At 35.8% G+C, this 24,813-nt stretch overlaps 1 protein-coding gene across 3 annotated transcripts in view; it reads left to right on the plus strand.

Moving 5' to 3' along the window:
- Uxs (UDP-xylose synthase) overlaps nucleotides 1-24,813 on the plus strand; it is a 392,432-nt gene that overhangs the window by 357,630 nt on the left and 9,989 nt on the right. For all 3 annotated transcript variants that reach the window (XM_081769545.1, XM_081769544.1, XM_081769546.1), the window contains exons 2-6: nucleotides 4,045-4,328; nucleotides 5,287-5,572; nucleotides 7,643-7,756; nucleotides 13,261-13,448; nucleotides 17,978-18,110. In XM_081769545.1, coding sequence (XP_081625671.1) covers nucleotides 4,045-4,328; nucleotides 5,287-5,572; nucleotides 7,643-7,756; nucleotides 13,261-13,448; nucleotides 17,978-18,110 — 1,005 coding nt within the window. The remainder of the gene's footprint in view (nucleotides 1-4,044; nucleotides 4,329-5,286; nucleotides 5,573-7,642; nucleotides 7,757-13,260; nucleotides 13,449-17,977; nucleotides 18,111-24,813) is intronic.

Consider the following 24,813-nt stretch of genomic DNA (forward strand, 5'->3'; position numbering starts at 1 on the left):
ACTGTTTTGAATTCCCATATGAGAGGCAGATTTCCTGTATTTGTGACTGGAGACAAAGAAGCATGGATTCCCACCATTTGTTCTTGAAGGTCAGTGACCAGAACACTCTTTTGATAAAGAGGTAGTGAAGGAAGATGTGAATAAGAAAAGGCACGTACAGAAATTCAGTAAATTGTTGTAGGTATTTGTTTACCCTGTCTGTTTTGGTAAGACCATCAGCCATATCGGCTCCTTATATCAGCTGGGAGCTGGAGTAATTACGGAATATTTGCAAGGGTAAAGCTAACCATGTCAGTTGTCAACTATTGGCACCTGACAGCTTCTCCGAAAGTAGCGAAGGTTTGGAGATAAGAATTCCCTTAAGATTTTCTCAAAACATCTTTTGCTCCGAGGGAAACACTTGTAGCTTATTAACAAGAGATAGTTAACTACAAAATTACAATGTGTATATGTGCCAAAAAGAATGAAAGAAATACGTCTAGAATGAACAACCATGAATAAATTTGCTATTACGTTTACATATATTAAACACATTGTAGTAATTTTTCCTAGTACTATATATTGTTATGAATACTCTATATACATTATTTAAAAGTAGCTGTTGTGCCATTGCTTATTAAAATTTTACAAGCAATTAACTAGAAATCCTATTCTAAAAATACACCAATCATATTTATTTTCTGTAAGTTAGCCACTTTTCAATGAAACCGATGGTGGCCAACATACACAGGTTTTACATCACAACTATTACAAATTGCAGTCATAATACGAACTTATGAGAAAACACGTATTTAACTACCAAAGCAAAAGGAGGTATCACACACAGCGTACTCTACTACATGACACACAAGAACACGTACTTACGCTATGCGTCATGACAGACTCAGACGATACTTAACCATGTGTAGTGAAACTAATAACAATGCCATCTGTTGATAGCTAACACTATAACCAAAAGTTAAACAAAAGGAATAAATATTAGCAAGAACTACTTTTCGATGCAGAAGACTATACTGGAGCGTGTATTGTAAAGTTTACTCCAAACTTTTTTATCCCTAATCTAACTCGACCTTCTGTACCCTACTTATCTGTACTTCACTGTTCTCTAACCTAACCTACTCTACTATACCTTTCTAAAGCTACATATCGATGCGCAGCTGGAACGTGTTTTGTAAAGTTTACCCGAAGATAAACTTGACAATACATGCTCCAGCTACGCAGCGATAATAGGGCCACTTTAAAAGGATATAGTGAGGGTAGGGTTAGTGTGTGAAATGAAGTCCCCTTAAAATTGTCAGTATAATTCAGTAATGGAATTTACACTGTCCATTGTATTTGATGATTATATGTAAAATATTTTTGATATTCGTTGAATATTAAGAGTAGATTAATTTATTATGTGCGAGTAGATGTACCATATTAGAACCGAGTATTCTTTACTGACCGAATGGAGAATTTATTTTCTATTTCGGACATTTATTTTGAAGTTGGTCGTCCGCGTGGTTTTCGTCAAAAAATGTAATAACAGGTACGAAGATTTAAAAATAATCAATTTTTTGGACCGCTGCAAAGAGTAGAGGAAAGTAGCTAGGGTAGGGTTGGGTGGGGTTAGCTTAGGGCTAGAGAAGTTTTAATCCACTTTGTTAAAATTAATAGAATATCTCGTCTCTGCGTAAAAATGTCAAATGAAGCGTCTCTGTACACTTACAGCCATGTTCGGAATACAAATGCTTGTTACTTTCCCACAACCTAACCATGCGGCAACCTTGCGACAAGTACTTTCTTCCGCTTGCCAAATAGTTTCGTGTTTGTAACTGCTTTTGAAAATAATAATAATAGTAATAATAAACACAACTTCCGCTCTCCTTACATATCAAGCACACAAACGAGCAAATTATCCATTTCTTCTCGGTAACTTTTCAAAATTTTGCTACCAACTCTGGAATTAACCCCTATTTCGAAATTTCAATGATTTTATGTAGTAAGTATAACGTAATACCATAATATTCGAAGTCTAACATTCAACTGACGTTCATTTACTCAAATTGTTTGAGTTGTTGCCTTTAGCACCGGAGACAAGGTTTAATCCACAATAGCATTTTTATTTATTTATTTATTTATTTATTTATTTGTTTAACGTCCAACACTTACGCACTTTAGGCCAAAGGAGACAAACGACTAATTTAATAGGCTACTAGACCAACGGAAGGACTGATCCCAACTAGGAGAAATATGTAGTTTGGATCCCACAAACCCATGGTCACGATATTGTTCACCACAAATTCATACAACGTGGGATGAAATTAGCGACTCGTTGCAGCAGAGATTAGTGTTCTACCACTGGTTTACCGTGCCTTCGATTTTACATTCTATTATACCGTGTGAAAAATGAAAGAATGTGGTATTAGTTAGTGAATACTTACGACAAGCTAAAAACAGTAAAAAAATCTACCGAATATGTCTCATTGTTCACAAGCAGAAAATTAGTGCTGTTATAATCTCAATGTGACAACCGTATAGTACATCTGCACCATTTAGGGAAGTTTTGAGTAATACCGAAAAAAGTTTTCAAAAGCGCTTTGAGAAAGCTCAGATTTTTAACATCCTAACTTAAGCCTAAAAAGTTTTTGTACACTTTTTCTTCTAGAGAAATGTTTTTGTTTTGATACGTCTATACCAGAACGATGGATGCCATATGATGTGATGAGTTTGCTAGAGCAAATGCCGCTGAGGAAGATGGGAGTTCTCATTGAAAATACCAGCAATTACTAAGTAACACGTATATTGAGATTATCAGAGACTTCAGTTTCACCAGGTTTTGTTTGAATAAGTTTGCAAAAAAAAAAAAAAAAAAAAAAAAAAAAAAAAAAAAAAAATTGGGGAAATCAGATTGTTAAATCATTGTTCATTTCAAAGAAAGGAAGACAATGAATAGTCGTCCATAAATGGGTTCTCACCTTTGGTGCGTGGGATCCCTGATGCGGTTCTTACTTACGCCAAGTGAACTTTGTGGTAGACAAACACCATGTGTGTGGTTTTTCTTGAGGTCAGGTTTCCTTCCACTTTATTCATTCTACCATTTCAATCATTTTTCATCATCACTGTCTCCTTTAGCCTTACCAGCATAATCGTGGGACGTAAAACTAAAAGATTTTTCTATAAATGGATTCATAAGCAAAGAATGGCTGAGCGCTCAACTGTCTTAATATTTGATCCGTACGACTAATACTCTGAACCCAGAGAATGGAATCTAGATCTACAAAGCGCCAAAGCAAGCGAAATGACCAGAATATATGTGTATGAAAAGTGACACTATCCCCTAGAATGTCTATGATCCCTGTCTCATAGTAATTCGTACTGTGACAAGTAAGACTTAATATTCTTGATACTTTTATTATTAGGAACCTGTAAAATTGAGTTTTACCGTATAATCCACCAAAGCACGGATCAGTAAATCCCATTTACCTACAACATTTATAGTTGTGTTACATAATAAAGTAACTGTGAATTAAGCACAATGACGGCGCAATTACTATTTATCTTGTGTATTATTCATTGTAGTTTTGTTGCCTCTAATCGTCATAAATAGTTAAGATAGTTTGTTTGTATTATGTTGAATTAAAATAGTGTATAATATATACCACCGCCATAGGTAGAATATCGTAATTACAGTATTATATACGCTAGAAGTTTATGACAATTTGATTCGATTGAAATAATAGAAATTAATTATATGTGTTTTATCAGAAATGTATTGCATCTATATCATACTACGTTCTTGAATGTTTTCGATTCTTCGTATTGTATCAATATGTAATAATGGTAATTATTAATTGTTAACATTTGAAATTATTATATTGATTTCTTATTATTATGATACCTCAAATATTAGAAGAACTATAAACTGTGTTTAAAAATTCTGAAAACCAATCACACGACATAGGAAATCCCGATTTCACTTCTTCTTAGTCATCGTTAGTGTTCCGTTGTTTTAAAAGAACTTTTGTGTAATTGTTAATTTACTTTCTTGTCTTAAAATTACAGTGTTGTGTTTCTACAAAACTTGGGCTAATACCGATGACCTTTATGATCACGAAAGTAGAGACTATGGAGTACCTCAAGTGCCCCGTCAGAAGCCACACAAACAAGCAGAACAAATTGAGACAAATGAAGTGCCATCCAATTGGCAGAAAGATCTGATCAATGTAGAGGAAGCCAAGAGGAAAATACGAGAATTAGAATCAAAAGTTCTCGAGTTGGAAGCGAGAATACCAAAGAAATTTGCAGATGTTAAGTTTCTTACTTATAAGGATCGGAAACGTATTTTGGTAAGTACCGGCTGTAATGCTCCTTCTTTAGAACAGCCTACACCCTGCTCTCTATAATAAGCTCTTTAATCAAAATGGCTTGATGATAATTAAAAAAAAAATCATCTTGAGATGGCTAATATGTTCCAAAAGTAAATTCTGTAGAATAATAGAGAAAATAGACATAATAGAGAAAATAACGTTTACATCAACGTTACGAGATGTCCGTCGGTTTGGTCTGTAAAAATCTCTCGTATAATACGTAAAATTATCTTATAGCGCGGTCTAAATTTCAACAAGTTCGAAGACTCATTACAATTTATTTTTAAAGATATGGGAGTGAAACAACAAGTAATCTCAGTATTGTATAGCTACTTGACCTATGTCTTGGAATAGCGATTATGCTAGCTTTATTAATGAGCGGTCCTAGATTCAATCTCGGAATAAAGCAATTATGATCAAAGATGTCACTATTCTATTCACTGCCAACAACCAAATAATCGAATGGTACGCATAAGTAAGTCTCAGAGATATAGGTCCCAGCGTAATAAACTGATCGGGTATAGAGTAATAAAGGAATGGCACGTATAATTCAGTCTCAGAGGGATACGTTCTCACCGTTGTAAATAGAGCGGGCATAGACTAATGGTCCTTGCGCAAGCGGGGAGAATCTGACTGAGGTTTTCCTTCAGATTCACCAGGCGAATACCAGCATGGTATCGTTAAATATAGGCTTCTGAAGATGTTCGACTCTCAACAGCCTTATATTGTATCACTCTTGAAATCGGTGGTCAGTTGATGTATTTCCGGAACGCGTGAAGTTTTATGAATATTGATTTAGTTCTTTTTATTGCCTGTTCTTAGAGGAATCACCGACTGGACATAACCTTAGCGTACCATCGCGTATCATGTAATTTACGTTGAATGTTCTTAAATTGTAAAATCCTACTGTGAAACTGTTAAATTTCACTCTTTTTAGGTAACTGGAGGAGCAGGTTTTGTAGGCTCACATCTCGTGGATAAGCTGATGATGGAGGGCCATGAAGTGATCGTGGTTGACAACTTCTTCACCGGACGAAAAAGGAACGTCGAGCACTGGATTGGTCATGAAAACTTCGAGTTGATCCACCACGATATTGTTAATCCGTTGTACATTGAAGTTGATGAAATATATCATCTAGCGAGCCCTGCTAGTCCTCCGCATTATATGTATAACCCCGTAAAAACTATTAAAACAAATACAGTCGGAACAATTAACATGTTAGGTAAGTACATGTAATGGCGAAACGCCTGTACGAGTGTAAATAATGTGAAATTTAAGGTGTAATTGAAAGAAATATTCATTAGTTGTAGTGTGTTCTTTCACGACACAATTATTTAATTTACTTCAAATTGTATTTCCTGAATAACTACTACTTGATTTAGTAGAGTGCATGTTCAGTATTTACTGAAACTCTACTTGCCAAATATAACCGAAATTATGATTGAACTGTGAGCATTTAGGCAAACCTTTCTCATCTTCAGTATATATAGTTTCAGAAGACTAACGTTGCTTGTAGACCTACATCCCGTCTGTTACCTCCTCGTCTTCGTCAGTAAATAGTACTGATGCCTGAAATAGCATGATGATAGCGGTCTGTTGAATGAACGTACAGAATGCTTCACGTGGTTGGAAATCCATTTCTGTCAGTCCTTGTACACTTTGTGGGTGGTACGGGTACAAGGCATTTTCATGTAACATACGCCACACAGTCATGTGACTAGCCTGCATTCTGCGGCTAAATTCCTTCGTATTCGTATTTGGGGCTCACTCTCCACAGTTTCTAACACATGTTCATCCACAACAGGTATTCGACCAACATCCACAAGGGAAGGTAGTACGGTTCCTATTTCATACACACGCCAATAAATTGCTGTAAACATCCTGTATGATGGTTTACATCTGTTAGGAAAATGCTACTAATAGAGTCGCCGTTCTACTTCACTCTGCCATCTGCACGACTGTACATGAATAGCATGTCAGCCTGTTTGCGGTTTGAATAACGCGCAGTGTTTTAGTCGAGCACTGCCACCCTGTATATCGTTGGAAAGGTTACCCCGAGTACACTTCACATGTGAAATATTTCGTTTGAATGGGCCCTGTAGGGGGCGTGGCTACCATTTGAATATCAGAACAAGATACACTGCGAAACACCAGAAAACATGGACAAAACAGGAAGCTATGATGTAATGGTTTTGAGACGTGGTGTATATATAGTTTTAAAAGGTAGCTGAATACGAATCTGGCATCAAATATTTACAAATCAAAATGGCGGATCCAACATGGTGGACACAAATTACATAAAAAAAAAAAAACAAGCTATGGATCTGTACAGATCCTCACGTATCACTTCTAGTACTTCCCTAGTAAGTATTGAACACCAGCGGCACCTCTAGACTTTCTAGACCGCCATTCTTAGTCTGTTGATGTTCGATATTTACCGCTGTGAATTTACTATTCCCACACGTTTTGCTCTCGCTGACTCTGGCAATATGCTTAATATGCTATATGTTCACAGACTTACAGACTTCTTTGTTTATCTCGGTGTCAAGAATCACCTCCCGACATTGTTATATTAAGTTGCACCCTGATATTATTTCTCTTATTAAAAATATATATATATATACTGAAATCACGCACGATACTTTGAACGTGACTTGGCTAGAATTAACGAAAGGAACACATTTTTAAAATGCTATGTAATTACTTAGCATTGAATTTTGAAGCATTAACTTATTAGGATGTTCTGCTAGGAATTTGTTTTAAGTTTACGTTCTTTTTCAGCACCAAACTATAAACACAATTTAACATGTAATCCAAATCTCACATAACCTTTCGGGGTTTGATCTACCGTGTCCAAAGAGAGCAGTGATGTCTATTGAATGGTGTCCGTCAGTAAATATCTTAAAAGAATTGATTCTCTTTCGGTTCCGTGAGAAATACATTCTTTTTTCTTTTTACTTACTTTATTGTAGTTTTTAATATAAGGAGGTGAGCTCAGTGGTAGATCGCTTCCTCTGGTGCGTGGGGTCCCTGGTACGATCCCCGGCCGAGTAAGTTTGTGCGAGGAACTTCTATTTCCTCCCACATTCTCATTCCATCGATTCTCCCATCATTTACTTGCTTTCATCCTTCTCCCTTGGCCTAAATTGTGGAACATTAAAGTGAAAATTTTCATTTCTTTACTTTTATTTTATTTTATTTTATTTTATTTTATTTTTTTTTTTTTTTTGACAAAGCAAATTTGGAGTTTATTCTTTTAATATAATTTTATATAATATTTTCTTTCTCGTAGGTTTAGCAAAACGTGTTGGTGCCAAAGTTTTAATAGCAAGTACGTCAGAGGTGTATGGAGATCCAGAAGTTCATCCACAACCAGAAACATATTGGGGTCACGTAAATCCCATAGGTATGAAACATGTTTCCTTAATTATAGAACCTGACAGGTGCACCCGCGTCCTCTTTCATTGCGTATCCATAGTGAATTCTTGCAGGTGAATTACGCCTATGATTCGGATAAGCAAAATGTCTTCTTACTTTTTTTAATGATCGGAAGTCCAGAACAACAAACTTAACTCCCTAGCACAAAGTCCTAAAATGCTTAAGATGATAAACGGTGATTTGAGGTTCAGGGATGTGAGTTCCATATATGTGGTAATTTTAGAACTTCTTACACACTCTTCATTTTCTCTCTTTTTTTGGGGATACTTCCAAATTTGTGTAGTGGATGGGATATTCGTATTCGAAGTAAATAACAAAAAACATTTATATGCCGCATTTCGCTCGTGTAAAAAATAAAATAAAATAAATAATAAATAAAAAAAATCCCTCTTTTCGTCCGTTATGATGCGTTCGGTGCGAGTACGGTTTATATTCTGTAAACCAAGAGTTTTCATATACTGGTTATCCATTGTTCGCGTCAGTTGGTGCCTGTAGATCTTAATTTTGTTGGTTTTCCGGCATGTGGTGCGTCTTCGAGTGTTTCGTAACCGTCCTTAACCTTGTTAAACCACTGCTGCATTGTCCGCGTGGTCACGACACCTTCACCAAAGACCTGGTATATCTTCCGCCCCGCTGCAGCGTCGTTTGGCCCCAGTTTGAACTCATACAGCTTATACGCCCTTATGATGCAGCCCCCTTACAGTTTTGGGCTGGCTTGGTTGATTATTTAAGTTCTCATTCCTCCCCCCCTTTCTTTAGAATGCAGTAATTAAATACTTTTTCGTGTTAAAATGGATAAAAAAAGTGCAACGCACTGTTATTTTTTCATTAAAGTTAAAATGTCCAACAATTTTCTTCTTCTTTTTTTTCCAAGCCGTCCATCTCTATCAGCAAGACCTGTATTTTGAAATTCAATTTCAACACTTGCTTCTAGTGGACTTTTTTAATATCCTTCATCAAGATATGCCGTAATTGCATTGCAGCTTCTGTCCGTCTGTTTGTCCTATAAAAGAAAAATTCGAAGACGAGACACGTACCAGTCGATAGACTGTAGTGAGCTGAACATGATTTATGTGAATTTAAATTCTTATGTGTAGTTTTTGAGAGAATCGAGTTAACAAAAAAAGACGCTGTACGATAACCACGTAACCACGTCATCAATTACGATGAAACAGATACTTCAGAATACCCGACACTAATCGTTCGACAGTACACAGTATGGTTATGAAATAGGTCTCAAAATTATGATTAACTGTTAAACTTTAATTTTTATTTAGCTATAATAGTTCAAGGATGAAATATACATCAATCGATAAAATGACGTCGAGCTGGAAAAAAAATTCCATGCGTAAAGGTAAATTCTGATGCATAGTTTACGAGAAAATCGTACTTTCTGACGCCAAAAAGTGTGTCGTTCGTTGCCAATACGAGATGCTATCCAAAATACCCGAGAAGTTACGTCATCTTGGCGCATTCAATTGTGAGTTGTAGTTCTACGTGTCAGGACTTGTTCCAATGCTTCTGCGATTTGTCAATGGCTGACATTAAGGAGCAACGAATTTGCATCAAGTTCTGTGTCAAGTTCAAGAAAACTGCAGCCGATATCCACCGCATGCTGGAAGAGGCATTTGGTGAGAATGCACTGAGTCAAGCAAGCAGATTGAGTGGTTCAAGCGTTTCAAAGAAGGCCGTGAATCTGTGGAAGATAGCAAATGTTCCGGTCAACTCGCACAACGCCGGAAATGATCATGAAACTGTGTGATGTGATTCGCGTAGACAGAAGGCAGACAATTCACGATGTTTGTAACATACTTCAATTGTCATACGGTACATGTCAACGAATTGTATCCGATGAACTGAACATGAGATGAATTGCAGTGAAGTTTGTCCCTCGTCTTCTTAGCATTTATCAAAAGAACCTCAGGATTCAGACGTGAACTGAACTGCAACAAAGAGTTCGAGAGTGTCCGAACTTCTTATCCAGAGTCATTACAGCTGATGAATCTTGGGTCTATGGTTATGACTCGGGAACGAAGCAGCAGTCATCACATACCATCCCCTCCAAGGCCGAAGAAAAAAATTCGCATTAACATCAAGTCGGTGATGATGATTTTTTTTTTTTTTCTCGACATTCGAGGAATTGTGCCTAAGCAGTTTGTTCTACCTAATCAGAATGTCAACGGGAAGTTTTACTGCGAGGTTTTGAAGAGACTAGCCACACGAATCATAAGGCGTTATAAGATACCAACAAATTCAGTCACTGGTAATTAACATAATTTCAAAAATCCAAACCTTTGTAGCTTCGTGAGTCTTGAATATTGCCATTTTTTTTCTTTCTACACCTTCTGTTTAATTTTGATTTTTCAACTTAATTTTCCTCAGATTTTCATAAAACTTCATGACAGTGTATTATATAAAATCAGTTATCACTGCAGACTAAGACATAGTAGTCTTAAAGTAACTACATTTTCCATTTTGGCGGAGCGCTGAACGTACATGTACACTATTCCTTACTCTTCTTAACGACCGATATTAGTGTTCAATCCAGAGTTTTACAAGTTGCCGAGATGAATAGTAACACTCCAGGCCCATGTAAGTCCATATTAATCTCCCGTCGGCATGGAAGGGGACTACACAGCGTTGTGGGGAAGAGGATGAAAAAAAAAAAAAAAAAAAAAACCCTACCGATATTAGTGTCTAATCCATAGTTTTCGGAGTTGATGTTAAAAATAGTGACATTCTCGATGCCGTTGATGTTCAAATTCGTGGGTGGAAAGGGAGTGATACTAATGATTTTTATCATTGTAATACGTATCCTTAGAAGGGGAAAGGGGCTTAATCTTCTCATTTGAAGAAGGGGCATTTCTGCTAGTTAATTATAATCATAAAACCTCGTAGTCGCTTCAACACGTCTGAAGTAACCAACTTCAGCAACCATATAGTCGTAGCAGTGAAGCACATAGTACTGGTAATATATAACTTTATGATCCTCTGTGAGCGACAACTCCATGTCATTAGCTTACTCACCTTTTGTACTATTGATAGTACATTCGGTGGAAGGATGGATTATAGTATTTGCTCCTCGAAAGGACTGTTTTAATAATTTCGAACTCTACATTAAACACTAATTAGTAGAGTAAAATTAATTGCATCCAAATTCCGACCTAAATACGAAAACATTATATAGTAGTTCGAAATTGGTTTAGGACTTTATCCATGGAACCAAGCCATGTAGTTAGAAGCGACATGCTCAGTTCATAATTCAGTTGGTTCTAACAGATTGCTACAAGTACTGTTAGTCTCTCGTAATAAGAAATACCTAACTGATAAGTTCGACAACAAAAATTACAATATTGTGGAGATACGGGAGTTTCAACCCTTTAGGTTGATTATTCAAAATAAAGGGGATGTTTTGGAGATGTCGATTAACACTCCCATCCTAGAATTATTGAAGCACCTTTCGCTGTAAAAATTCTCTGATTCTCTTTCCATATCTTCTGTTGGTAGGGTGAAGTTGCACAGGCTCATGCTGGACAAACGGGCAACGGTTCCTCAATCAAAAATCCCGAAATTCTCGCGTCTAGATCAAGGTGATGGTAGTTTCTACTGGGATGAACGACACTAGTGAAAGGCTTGGTCCGTAGTCCTAGTTTACTATTCTTCTCCATAACCACATTGGAAAATTCTTCGGTGGCGATTAACTTAACAATTGTCTCCTATAGCACATCTCCTGGACTCCTGGAAGTCTAGGTTTCTTTGACTTTTCGACGGATCTTCACACGTCAATCTCCTACTAGAACACCACTCCTTCCTCGAAACTCCTATCCCTAGGTTTTCAGTTACTTATAAGACAATCCATAGCGCTGACAGTAAAGAAATCAGTCCTTGTACTTGAATTGCGAAATGACCTGATCGCAGCACGCGAAGAAATGTAGTAGCAAAAGATAGCTGTCGGTGGTTTATTTCTATAAGCTTTAACTTGTTAGAAATATTTCAAACAAAATTACAAATATATTTCTATGTCTCGGCTAATGATTTCAACAAAGTGTTTCTTCTAAAGTATGTAAAATACATGATAATATTTAAATCCAATCTTCCAACCTTTACAGTCCTTCTCAGTACATAAATTGCAGTGTTAAGTATACAGGACAGTTTCCGGCGAACATTCCTAAATGACGCTGTATATTTGTAAAATCTCGGCATAACTACCTTCCCCTCGTTCACATTTAACATGTCCAAAATTTGATTAGGATTTTTAAAATACCCTAGAAGAAGTATTGTAATAATAATAATAATAATAATAAAAGGACCATTAAAGGCTTCTGTCTCTCAGCGTAAGTTAGCGGTGTTGGCAGAAGACTTGCCGTGCTAATAGAATTTGGATGAAAGGTATCCTTTAACTTATTGTAATCTATGGAATATGTTACATAAAAAACTGTCCATGCCCGTTGATTCAAGCTTCACAACATAACTATAAACTAAAAAATATTAAAAGTCGACACAAATAAGAAATTCAGACTAAGATATAACTTTTTCAGATCTTCAGTACACATGGAAGCTTTTGTTAATTGTGAGTATGCCAATTTTCACTTAATTTACATGAAAATTGACATACCAATATCTATAATATATAAAAATGAAATTGACGGTGTATGTCGTCCTTTTCTGCAAAACAGCTGATCAATTTGAAATGAATTTTTCAGCATAGTTAGTACTTGGCTTGAACCAGGTTTTATTATTTCGTTTTGATTAAAATGCGTGTCCTAAGATGGAGGTGGTTACAAATTGCCCGCCAGAACTAAGTTTTTCACAAGTACCTGAAGTTAGGGAGATAAAACTCAGCATGAACTCCTTATTAGAAATAAGTGAATTTATATTCAGCGGTTTCGAAAATTCCACTTGAGAAAGGGAAAAGTGTGCAATTTTTATAATATTCGAATTTCCTATTTTGAAGACTTTGCTTAATGATATGCATGAATTGGATGAATCCATTGGTTTGGGATGTGAGAAAACGATTTGACTCGGTTTTGACATTGTGAGGCACAATTGTGTAAGGATTTACGTAACTCCAGTGAAATCAATCTTGCCATGAACAAGTATCTTGAAAACCATAAAAAGTTACCATAAGATTTTTTTTTTTTTTTTTTTAACTAAAAGAAAAGTCTTCTACAGTTGAGCAGTCTAACTTTAACGCTACTTTAACACTTTTTAGAATTTAAAAGTCCCTGCTAACGAGTGAGTGCACGTTGAGATTTGAAACTTGAAATAATGAAACAAAATAAAATAATGTTCTCTATATAAAATAATCTTGCTGTATAGTTTAAGTAAATGTATTATTTTAATATTATTATTATGCCTTACCTACTGATGTACTGATACTGTTTAGTAGTGTGATAACCAGTATTTTTCTAGAAAACTATGTATATTTATTTCTTTGGAATTAACTTTATATATATTTACTTATTTTTGTAGGTCCACGTGCCTGCTACGATGAAGGGAAACGAGTTGCTGAAACGTTAAGCTACGCCTACGCTAAACAAGAGAACGTAAAAGTTAGAGTGGCCAGAATATTTAACACGTATGGTCCAAGAATGCATATCAACGATGGTCGTGTAGTTTCTAATTTTATCTTACAAGCGTTAAGAAATGAAACTCTCACGGTAAGTTACGCTCTTTGTGCTATATATAATTTGTTGTCTCAAAATAACTGGAGTCTTATTAATGTTGTAGTTTAAAGAGGGTAATTGACACATTTTTTGTTTTAAATGTTTATTATTATTATTATTATTATTATTATTATTATTATTATTATTATTGTTATTGTTATTGTTATTGTTATTGTTAAATAAGTATTATGGACTTATCCTAAAGGTACATCGCTGAGAGTTACTGAATGGTTTCTACTACTCCTGCTGTGGTTTTTTTCAACGGTATTAAAGGTCACTTGGATGAACATCAATTCTCTTAACATGAACTCTTATGAAAACATCTTGCACTTTTATGTTGAAAGGGCTATAAAATTGATTTAACAACTTGGTGATTTGCTCCTTTTTGTAATTGAAGATTTACTGCAGTAATATTTTCTGATGATACATCGGAAACTCAAAATATCATCTCTTAACGAACTAGTTTATGATCTAATTTCTTAGATCTAGTTTCAAGTCTTTGGAGATAATTTCACACTTGAAAGTTGAACGTACATGAAAATGTTAAGAAATTTAAAAAATATTAAGTATGTACCACTATTTACATTATTCGATAAATCAGGACTGTTGTCTTGTTGACTTTTAAAATTGTGCAGCTGATGTAAACGTACGAAACTTTCGTTCTGGTCGATCATTTTTCTTGTTTTTCTCGCCAGTTGCTACGCAATTTTAAGGTAAGGTCACAGTTTCCTTAAAGACAGAAATTGATACATTTTAAATAAAATTTTTGGACAGAAAGTGGAAACTCTAACTCCGTTGATTACTAAAGATATGCCACATTGACTTGATCCCTACTCTTCCGTTGCAAGCGCTGCTATCGGCAGAAGGAATTCTACTCGCTTTCTCTCGCTTACCAACAGCTGAATCCTTATTGGCTCAACGCGTGGGTGTGTAAGGGTGTGAGCTTTAGTTCGCATTTTTGCCACGGCTCAAGACATTTTGGCAGTAGCATAGTGTGTTCTAATGGTTACATGCTCAACAAAAAATTATATCACTAACTATCGTTAATAGTGTATGAAGAAAAGAAACACTTGGTAAGTGGCCACAGGACTCTTACATTGTTAGTATATGTATATACAGAAGAATTGTGAAATTTCAGTTGTGTTATAAAGAGATCGCCTTATTTATTTATTCATTTTTCATACAAACAACCAGTTTAACAAGAGGTCTCATTCGAATTGTGAACCCTTTTACTAAAAGTGTAAAATGTTGTTTGTAGTGGTTGGATCGTCATATGAGTGATATAACCTGATGAACAAAGCCACAGCGTATGTGGCAGAAACCGTTCAGGAAACCTTTTACAGACCAAATCAATGAACTTAAGTGTTAAGTCCACAAAATAAATACATTTTTTATTTATTTATTTATTTATTTATTTATTTATTTAGTAAGATTTTTTTTTGTTCTTCGTGCGTAGAATTTTGATACGTTAGTAATAATAATACACAGTCAACTCAATGAGTAAAATATACAACTACGACATACTATTCTAATAATTCTTAATCAGTTTTGACAATGATGAAATTAACGGAATTTGACATCCATCTCCGCTCCAAAGAGAAAGGTGTTTCCAGTTATAATCTGTGAGTTATCTTATATTCTTTATCGATAACTTGAAAGTTGAGAACGTATCCTCCTCTTTTTACCAGAGCGCTCTTATGTTTGTTTCAGCTATACGCATCTTTAGTGTGGGAGACCCGGGTTCAATTTCCGGTAGGACCTCATGTGGTTCGGAGCCCACGTTAAGCTGTAGGTCCTTATCTCATACAGCATCGCTGCTGAAAGGGACACTCAACTGTAATTTAATCTAGCCATCTTTCTTTTAGAAACTCATGTTAGTTATCATTGAAGACATATTCTTACACCTTATGTTTTTGCTGTTCCTGCTGTTTAATTTTCTTTCTGTTAAATAGGAAACAATGTTGCCAGAAACTTGGTTAATACAAAGGGGAAAAAATGTAGACGTTTTGCTCTTACATGGAAACACTGTTGTCAGTTTCATAACAGGGAACTTCCCCTCCGAACCCCAGAAACTTCCCGATTAGATGGAAAATTTCCCGCCAACTAAGACAGATATATGTCCTGATTATTGGAACTTAGCAGTGATGCCTGGGCTTGTGCTAAAACGTAAAATCCCATGGTCATTTCGCAACATGAGTTCATTGTCAGTCCCTTCTGGTTTCCTTTTGTTTTCCTATATTGATCTAATTTATTTCTTCCTTTATGGGGTTGTTGGCTATGCTTGTATAGATAAGTGCAAAGTTCATCATTCTTGAGATGTATGAACGTGTGCGTGAGAAAGAGAGTGAGGGAAAGAATGAATGAATGAATTCAACATGGTAGGAAAGCTGAGCCAAAATTTTTCATTTTTACAGGAAATTTCCTCAATTGACAGAACTGCATGAGGATTTATAAATTTGTGGTTTATAAATGTGTTATTTTTTTATTATAGTTGACGTAATTAGATTTAATGTTAGCTTTTTCATAAGAATATGGAAAGCTTTCAATGGGAAAGACATTAAAGCGTCATTAAACAGCAAAAACATTACAAGGTGTGAGTATTTCAATAACAATGATAACCATTTGTTTCTGAAACAATTGTAGAAAGGCTTCTCTAAAGTAAGGGGAAGGCGTTCTTAGATTTCTGATCGAGAAAAGTAGGAAAGTTTGCCGAATGTATTCCGAAATGTTTTTTCTTTGAACTGGTTATTTTAATATTTGTATTATGGTTTTAGCGCCAAATAGAGCAATATTTTTCTTAAGTTAAAGTATGCGTTGCATATTAAAATAGTTATATGCCTGGAATTCGTAGTTGATATGTTATCTGCTGCACTATTTTTGTCCTCTTTTCTGAGAATATATTCAAACAGATTTCTTAGAATGTCACTGAACTATTACTTTTTTTTATAAAAAGGAGTTTGGCTTATCAAAACTTCTTCATATATTTATCTTGTCAGCCCGTCCGTCCTGGATGGTAAAAAAATACTTACTTAAGAACTACTTAATAGATCGCCGTCAATTTAGAGTTGGATGTAGTGGGAGCGAAGTTAAAAACCGAGTTCGTTGATTGAGGTAATATTCAAACCGGAAGTGGTAGAAATCAACTATTTCCGAATCAACTATAGTTGATCAATATAGAGGAAAAACGGATATAGATAGCGAGAAGCGGTTTAGTGCAATCTATTAAGCGTCCTAAGAATAAATTCCATCTCTATTGTAATCTCTCTACTGAAACGGGAAGGGGCAGAAATCTACTACTACTTTCCGTTTCAATAGTAATTGAGAAAACATTGAGAAGCCATACAAACCAAACTCCTTTAGGTGGTGTACACCTAACACTACTAATTGTTACATCCTTTTAATTTCTTCTTAAGCTATGAAAAAGTATATTTCTATTTTGAAACACAAAGAATAAAGCTCTAAGGATCTAATCTTGAGAATAAAAGTATCAGTACTTGGAAAAATCAGCCAACTGTGACTGCCGTTTATGTTTTTCGATAGTATCCAATGTTACGATACCTAGAATTTATAATAGCTTTCGTTGCCTCTGGTCTAATGGTAAATGTGATTTCTACAGATACCTCGATGCCAAGCTATATTCATGGGAGTATCTTTTGATTTCGCTTACTTATTTTATGGTCCCATTATCTATGTTGGCTGCCTTTCTCAAAATTCAGAATAAAATATGAACTGTATGTTATTAGAACAGAAGATACTAAATTGATTTTTCTCTTGAAGCTGAAGGAGACGGATAATTAATGAAAGTGAATGGTTACTCAGAATTGTTGGAATGAGAATGTGGAAGGAAACGAGAGAATTCAGAGAAAATTTATGGATACGATGTCCATCAGAAACTGACTTGGCATGGGGTCGAACCAAAACCCTTCACACTAGAGGTAAAGTGACCTACCACTGGCCCACTGTGTTCCTCAATGATGGTGAAAGAATGGAAGGATTGAAAATATAAAGAGGAAACAGAAGAACAGCAATTTAACTCCCTTGTCAAAATCAAAGCTATATGGGATGGGATCTGCAGTTTAAAATGGGATCTGATAACTCGAGTTTGTATTTGAAAGCTTTGTTCTTCCTTTAGAAATCGAACCCGGGTCTACACACTCAGCTTGTACGTTGACCACTTAGGCACTCCAAGGAAAATAATAAGCACGATGTTTTCCACAAATTTATGTCCGGGATCGGTCCACTGGAAGTAAGTACTTTGTCACTGACCTATCGTGTTACTCTGATGTAAGAGTATGTTTACTATGGAGTTTTTTCTACTAAGGAAAATCAATAACATTGTGTCTGTGTCAAAGGAAACGAAACTTTTCTTAATTAAAACAATACTTTTGTGTGAGGTTTATTTGAACAATAACCTTAGAAAATGTTAATTGTTGCTGGAAGTGGAAAGTTTTTGTTTTGTTTTGTTTTGTTTTGTTTTGATTGTTTCTTCCATCGTTATTTATTTATATTATTTTGCTTTACAGGTCTACGGCCATGGTAAACAGACTCGTTCCTTTCAATATGTTTCTGATTTAGTGGATGGCTTAATCGCTCTTATGGCTTCCAATTATACGCTTCCAGTTAACTTAGGAAATCCAACAGAACATACCATAGAAGGTATAACTAAGTAACTTTATTGGTATAGTATGTTACAACTTTCCAGTATACATTATACCAGTTGTATGCATAAGATTTTACTTTTTTTTAAAAAAAAAGAAAAAGAAAACACGTAATTTTCAAGGGAAACATAATTTATTTTTATTCAAAATATTGGCCATCGGCTTCTTCACGTTTCTCCCATCTTTCAGATAATTGATGAATACCATGCCAGTAAAAACTGCTTGTCTTTTGCGGCAAACCATTCGTCGAGCCATTTTCTAACGTCCTCGAAATTACTGAAATGCTGTTCTGCGAGCGCGTGCCCCATTGATGCGAAGAGGTGCCATGATAGTCCGATGGCGTCTAGGGAGTGCGACGGGTGAGGAAGAATGTCCCATCCAAGCGATTTCAGTGTCTTTCACAGGTTTTGCTGTATGTGCTGGTTTGCGTTATCGTGTAACACAATCACCTTGCCATGTCTTCTGGCCCATGCCGGTTGTCTTTCGACAATGCTTGATTTAAATTAATCGTTTGTTGGCGATAGTGTTGTGCATTAACGGTTTCGCCGGGCTTCAAGAGTTCATAATACTCAATACCGCTCTGGTCCCACCAGACACAAAGCATGATCTTGCCGAAGCGATTTGGCCTTGGTGTTGAAGGACTGGTTTCGCCAGTTGAAAGCCACGATTTTTCCGCTTCGGATTTTCAAAATAAATCAATTTTTCGTTACCCGTCACAATTCGATACAAAAATGATTTTCGTTCGTGGCGTTGAAGGAGCATTTCACAAGTGACTTTGCGATTTTCCATTTGCCGTTCATTCAAATTGTGTGGGACCCATTTACCGAGTTTATTGATCTTCCCCATTTCTCGTAAACATCTGCTGACACATTTAAATCTTGTGACACATTTAAATCTTGTGCCAATTGTTTTTGAGTTTGAGTTGAGTCATCGTCCAATAACTCCTGCAATTGCTCGTCTTTGCACTATCGTGGTCTCCAGAGCGCTCACTATCTTTCACATTAAAATCACCACTTTTAAATTGTGGAAACCATGTCTCTCATGTTCTTATCGATGGAGCGTGTTCACCATATGTTTCTACGAGCACACGAAAACTTTCAAATGTTTTTTTTCTTTTGATTAAATAAGAAAAGCAATGCGTACCGTAGATGTTTTCTGTCAAGATCACTCCACGATACAACAAAGATGCTAGCTTGCTAGCTTGTGGCGGACTCGTGTGTGTTTGTAGTTTATTGTCAGACGAACAAAATGTATGTGTCAAATTAATACTTTGCGTACTTGTAGCTGGCGCCATCTCTTAGTTAAGCCGAAAAAACTTATGCATACAACTGGTATGTTGATTTCTGCAAAGCTGGATGTGTACTTCTTTTATAACTTTTAGTGTTGTTTATAGTTACTATAAAACTGTGCCTTGTCAAGCCTTTTCAGAGAGGCTTAAGATCGAACAAAAATGATTTGAAATGCTTTCCAAAGTAGTTGAAAAATAAAATATTCAGTTTATGGTATTAACACTCGCCCAACGAAGATCGGGTCATTTTGAACCATAAATGTTTTATTTTAGCTTTTTTTCCTCTTCCTTTTTCCGGTCATCGGCCTAGGTATGCTTCTTTTAATCTACGTACCATGCAGCAACATTTCTATTGCCCTAGCATTCTGTATTTGTCAACCACAAATAAACAATTGACCCGGTCTTCGCTGTTTACGTGAAGGATGTTTTATTTGTCTTGTCTACTTCACACTATCCGATTTCTAGCAAATTTACTCACTCTGCATGATTACTTCTACTCTTTACTCATTCCCTTAGCATGTTTTATGTCAGCAGTGTTGCCAGGTGGCAAAAAATTCCCACAAAACGGAAAATTCATATAAGTGGCGGGAATGCAGGATATTTTCTTCCAAATATGTAGGATATGAGATAATTTTGTTCAAAATATATACCAATGGGAACGCATGATATATACCAATGGAAATATATATGCATATCTGGGTGTGTTTGTGTGCGTTATATATTTGCAGGAAACATTGAATCATATTGGAAAATTTCATATGTACGGACGGGAAATTTCCCTTCACCAACTGGTAACAATGCCTCTCAGAGTAAATATCAAACACTTTAGTCCAATTTCACCCGTACAGACGAACAATGTAAATCAACTGTGCGCGCCTGTTCTCTTTGCGGTAATAATGTCCGAGCAAAAGTTTTTGAAAACTTCACATGAGATATTTCGTGAATTGAATAAACAACAAGAAGAAAGTGCTGAAGCTATCATAGTCTGGGTTCTGGCTGCCCCCAATTTTTACCTTCTAGGTCCACCACTGAAGACCAATATGATCATCACTAATATCAAGCTTTAAATTAATTGGAAATCTAGTAATAATACTATGATCTCCTTAAAAAACAATTAAAATATTGATGGGTCAAAAATGACCCTATGTTCGTTGGATGCGTTATGTCTAGTATCTTCGCTGGGCGAGTGTTAATAAACTTTCTGTCTTCCATAGAAGACGGGGTTTTGTTTCAGTCGTAGCGTTGAGAGTGGAAAGCTGTTGAAAGTGTTACCAGCGAAATATTTTCATGTTTTGGCTTTCAAGACAATTCTTCTTGGACGGAAAAGACATTCCCAGTTTCTCGTTGTCAGTTTGGTTTAATATGACAGGATTTAATCTGCATGCTTTTAAATATTAAAATACCAACCTGAAGAAAGAAAGAAAAAAAAAAGTCGAGAGTTTAGACGACAGCTTTGGTCTAACCCGTGCTGGTGCTTGTGATGAAAGGAATTCATTTACATTTAAAAATTACTTATAAAGTATTGTCGAAATTAAGAATTCGAATTTCGTTGTCATTGACTTAAACTTATTACAAGAAATCGTAAAGAAAGTTAATATTTTATTGAAAAAATTGTGATTGATCGATGAAGAATTGTCCAAAAGTCTACATATACAGTAGATGCTCTAGTCTTCTTAAGGTGCAAAAAGAGGACATCCTACTTAGTGTCTATAGTTTCTGGGAAGATGTATATATATATCACATATTTGATTGCTAATGATTAGCCAGGTATATTTTGCTATACACAGGAAGCTTTAAGTACACAATTGATAACAGATTGATGATCAAAACTCAATTTTGTGCTGTGGTAAAAGCTGATAATTTAAAATTAGTCTTATAGCTGTATCTTCAATTCCATATCTCAAAGCTTAGCAATAGAACGCACTGAAAATTGGCTAAAATTCATTAACCCATTTCCTGCTGACGTTGCGTTTTCGCAACACTTCGCTGCTTTTTTTTTTTTTTTTTTTTTTTTTTTATGTACAATGTATTCAAAACAAACAAAGTACTTTAATATTGTTCGCAAACTGAAAGTTATAATTGTTAATTTTTGATTGTTAGTTTATATAAATTCATGTTTGTTAACGCAGTTTCAGTTTTCTCTAAATGCGTAATTTTGAAGCCTGACAAGAGCATGAGTTTATTTGTTGATCTTGCAACACTGCATTGCACGTCTCGACTTGCTCCGGTGTCAGAGTATCATAAAGGAGTTACTAGAAGACAACGTGTGCATAAACTTTACTTTCCATTTTCCAGGGTGTTTACGTCCATTGATTGTTTAGTGTTGCGTTTCCGCAATGTCAGCGGAATGGAAGTACTGAAGTACATAAAAGCGACTATCACTGACATTTTTATATTTCTGGATTTCGGTTTGCCAGTGGTTATTTTTCTTATTGAGCTGATTCAAGCAAACTGTGACAATGGCTCAACGTCATACTTTTCTAACACTCGAGGAAGCAGTTCATTATCTTTTCTCAGACTCAGATAATGATGAAGAAAAAAATTTTAATATTACCTCCTGAACCTGCAGAAGTAAGCGATGAAGAAGATGATTGTGACATGAACGATGATAATCTTCCATATGACGTGTCAGGTCAGCTTGAGATTCACCGAGTTGCAGACGACATGGATGGACCTCGACCTTCTACGTCAAATGATAACCCCAAACGTCGTTCATCTTGTGGTAACAAGTGGAAGAGAACAACACGTGCAGCACCAGTTTTCAAGTGGGTGAAAAAGGACGCTCATTATTCGATTCATCCTGTAAATCGAGAGCAGCGATGTGTCTCAGATGTGCAAGAACAACTGATTGTCAAGAATAGCCTCGAACTTTTCAGTTTGTTTTTTGATAAAGAAATCTATGATCTTTTGGTAGTACAAAGCAATTTATATGCAACTCAAAACAATAGACATGAATTTAGAGCAACTGAGGAGGAGATGAAGGGATTCATTGGTTTTCTGCTATTTACTGGGTACCATTCACTTCCACAAGAAGAAATGTATTGATCTGTGGACAATGACGTGTCAGTTCCTCTTGTACGACATGCTATGAGTAGGAACACACATAGAAATATAAAAAAGAACCTATACTTAGCCGACAACACTCAGATGGACAAAACGGATAGAATGTACGGAAGTTCGGAAGTACCTGCAATTACTGAATAGCAAGTTTAGTCGCTTCGGTATATTTCGGCATAACCTGAGCATAGATGAGCAAATGATTCCATACCGTGGAAGGCACTCCGCTAAGATGTTCATGAAAGGTAAACCCATAAAGTTTGGATACAAATGTTGGTGCCTGGCTTCACATGATGGATGGGTACCTCTATGCTTTTGAAATATACGTCGGAAAGGACAATGATACCGGTCTTGAAGAAAACCCAAATCTAGGGTTAGGAGGAAGTGTACTGCTGAATTTACTCGAAGTTGTTGACGAGGCTAATGCTCACCGTATATTTTTCAACGTTTTTTTCACATCCTTGAATCTTTTAACTGAAATGAAGAAGTTGGGTCTATACGCTACGGGCACGATCAGAGAAAACAGGACTGGAACATGCTCCTTACAGCCGTCGAAAGTCTTAGCCAAGCGAGAGAGAGGTACTATGGACTACTGCTTTGAGGAAGATAAAGAAATACTCATTGTTCGATGGAATGATAATTTCATCGTGACGATCGCAACTAATTGTTGCAACGTTGAACCAATTTCAAATGTGGGACGCTATTCTCGAATGAAGAGAACTAATGACAGTACCACAGCCAAATGTCATCAAAGACTATAATGTTAACATGGAGGAAGGGGGGGGGGAGTCAATCTACTTGACAATATTGTGTCGAATTATCGAGTCCGAGGCAAGAAATGTTGGTGGCCGACTTTTGTGAACTTCATAGGCGTATCTGTGGTAAATGCGTGGAAATTGTGGCAGCTTGTACATCCCAAAGATTTATATAATAATAATAATAATAATAATAATAATAATAATAATAATAATAATAATAATAAAAAACTTTCCAGTTTCACAGGAAAATTACGCGCGATCTTCTGAACATTGCTCTTGCAGCTTCTGTACGACACAGTGATGGACCTACAGGACGTTTAAGCAGATTTGCCGTTCAAACAGCTGTTAGAAATACAATTCAACAGGTTCATCATCTGAGAAAATTTGAAAAGGGTCAGCGACGTAGGTGTAGGGAATGTCATAGTCAGACTTTTTTTTTTTTTTGCCTTGTGCTGTGCCATTGCATGCACAATGTTCAGAGGCATTTCATAAGTTGTAAAATGAATCAATTTTGCATTCGCTTGCTAAAATGTAAATTCGAGTTGTGCTAAACACTTATTTTGCTGTAATTAGAAAGTAATGTTTTATGACATGATTAGTTATTATTTTATATTATTCCAAAAAAAAAAAAAAAAGTCTGGTGTCGTATTGGGTGTAGAATGGTTGGAATAAAAGTTTTTTTTTCTAGTGTTGTGACGAAAAGTAAAGAAAAATAAAGCAGAAACATACGGAACTGCAAATTTTATAATTATTTCAGTAAGTACCACTTTCCCGCTAACGTTTCGAAAACGTAAAGCCTTAAAAATCAGTGAAGATATCGAGGTAGGACAAAATATTTTTTTAAATGTATATATAGGAGCTTAACTCATAATATGCAAAATCTTCAAATTTTGTACATTAAAAACAATAGCGGCGAAAAATGGGTTAAGTTTAACAATTTGCAGGTATAAGAAATTACTAAAATCTTAGAACCATGTTTGTGCAAACTGGTTGTTTCACCTTAGAAAATGAAACAAAGTACTGTAGAAATATACTGTATTTACAAAACAAATGAACAGTTGCAGACGCTCCTTAATGAACTTGATAGGACTAATTCTAACATCAGATTTTCCGTAAAACTTATAGAAAGGAACTTCATTAATTTGTAACTTTTTAGGTATGACATTTTATAGAATCGGGGGACACGGTAGCTCAGTAGTATAGCGGTTACCTCTGGTGCGTGCGGGCCCTGGTTCAATCCCCGGCCAAGTTCCTGGTGGACAACAACGTGTCCGTTGGTTTTCTCGAAGTACTCCCGTTTCCTTCTGTAATCTCATTCCACCAATTCTTCCATCATCATTCACTTCCTTTTAATCATCTGTCTCCCCTTGCCTAAAGAGCATACTCGCGAGACGTTAAGCTGAAAAATTTCATTTTCATTTTATAGAATGAGACATATATATTGAAAAGTAATGAAATATCCACTTTTGCATTGTGTATGCGTGGCTTCCTTTACGCTGATAACTACCGCCATCCACAGTTCCTGAAATTCGAAATAAGGCTTGATGAAATTTAGCTTTTTCGCGATTTTGGACAGTCCTTGCTTTGAAACTATGCAT

This window comes from Thermobia domestica, chromosome 8 (assembly GCF_964235325.1).
Source record: "Thermobia domestica chromosome 8, izTheDome1.hap1.1, whole genome shotgun sequence".
Lineage (NCBI taxonomy): Eukaryota > Metazoa > Arthropoda > Insecta > Zygentoma > Lepismatidae > Thermobia > Thermobia domestica.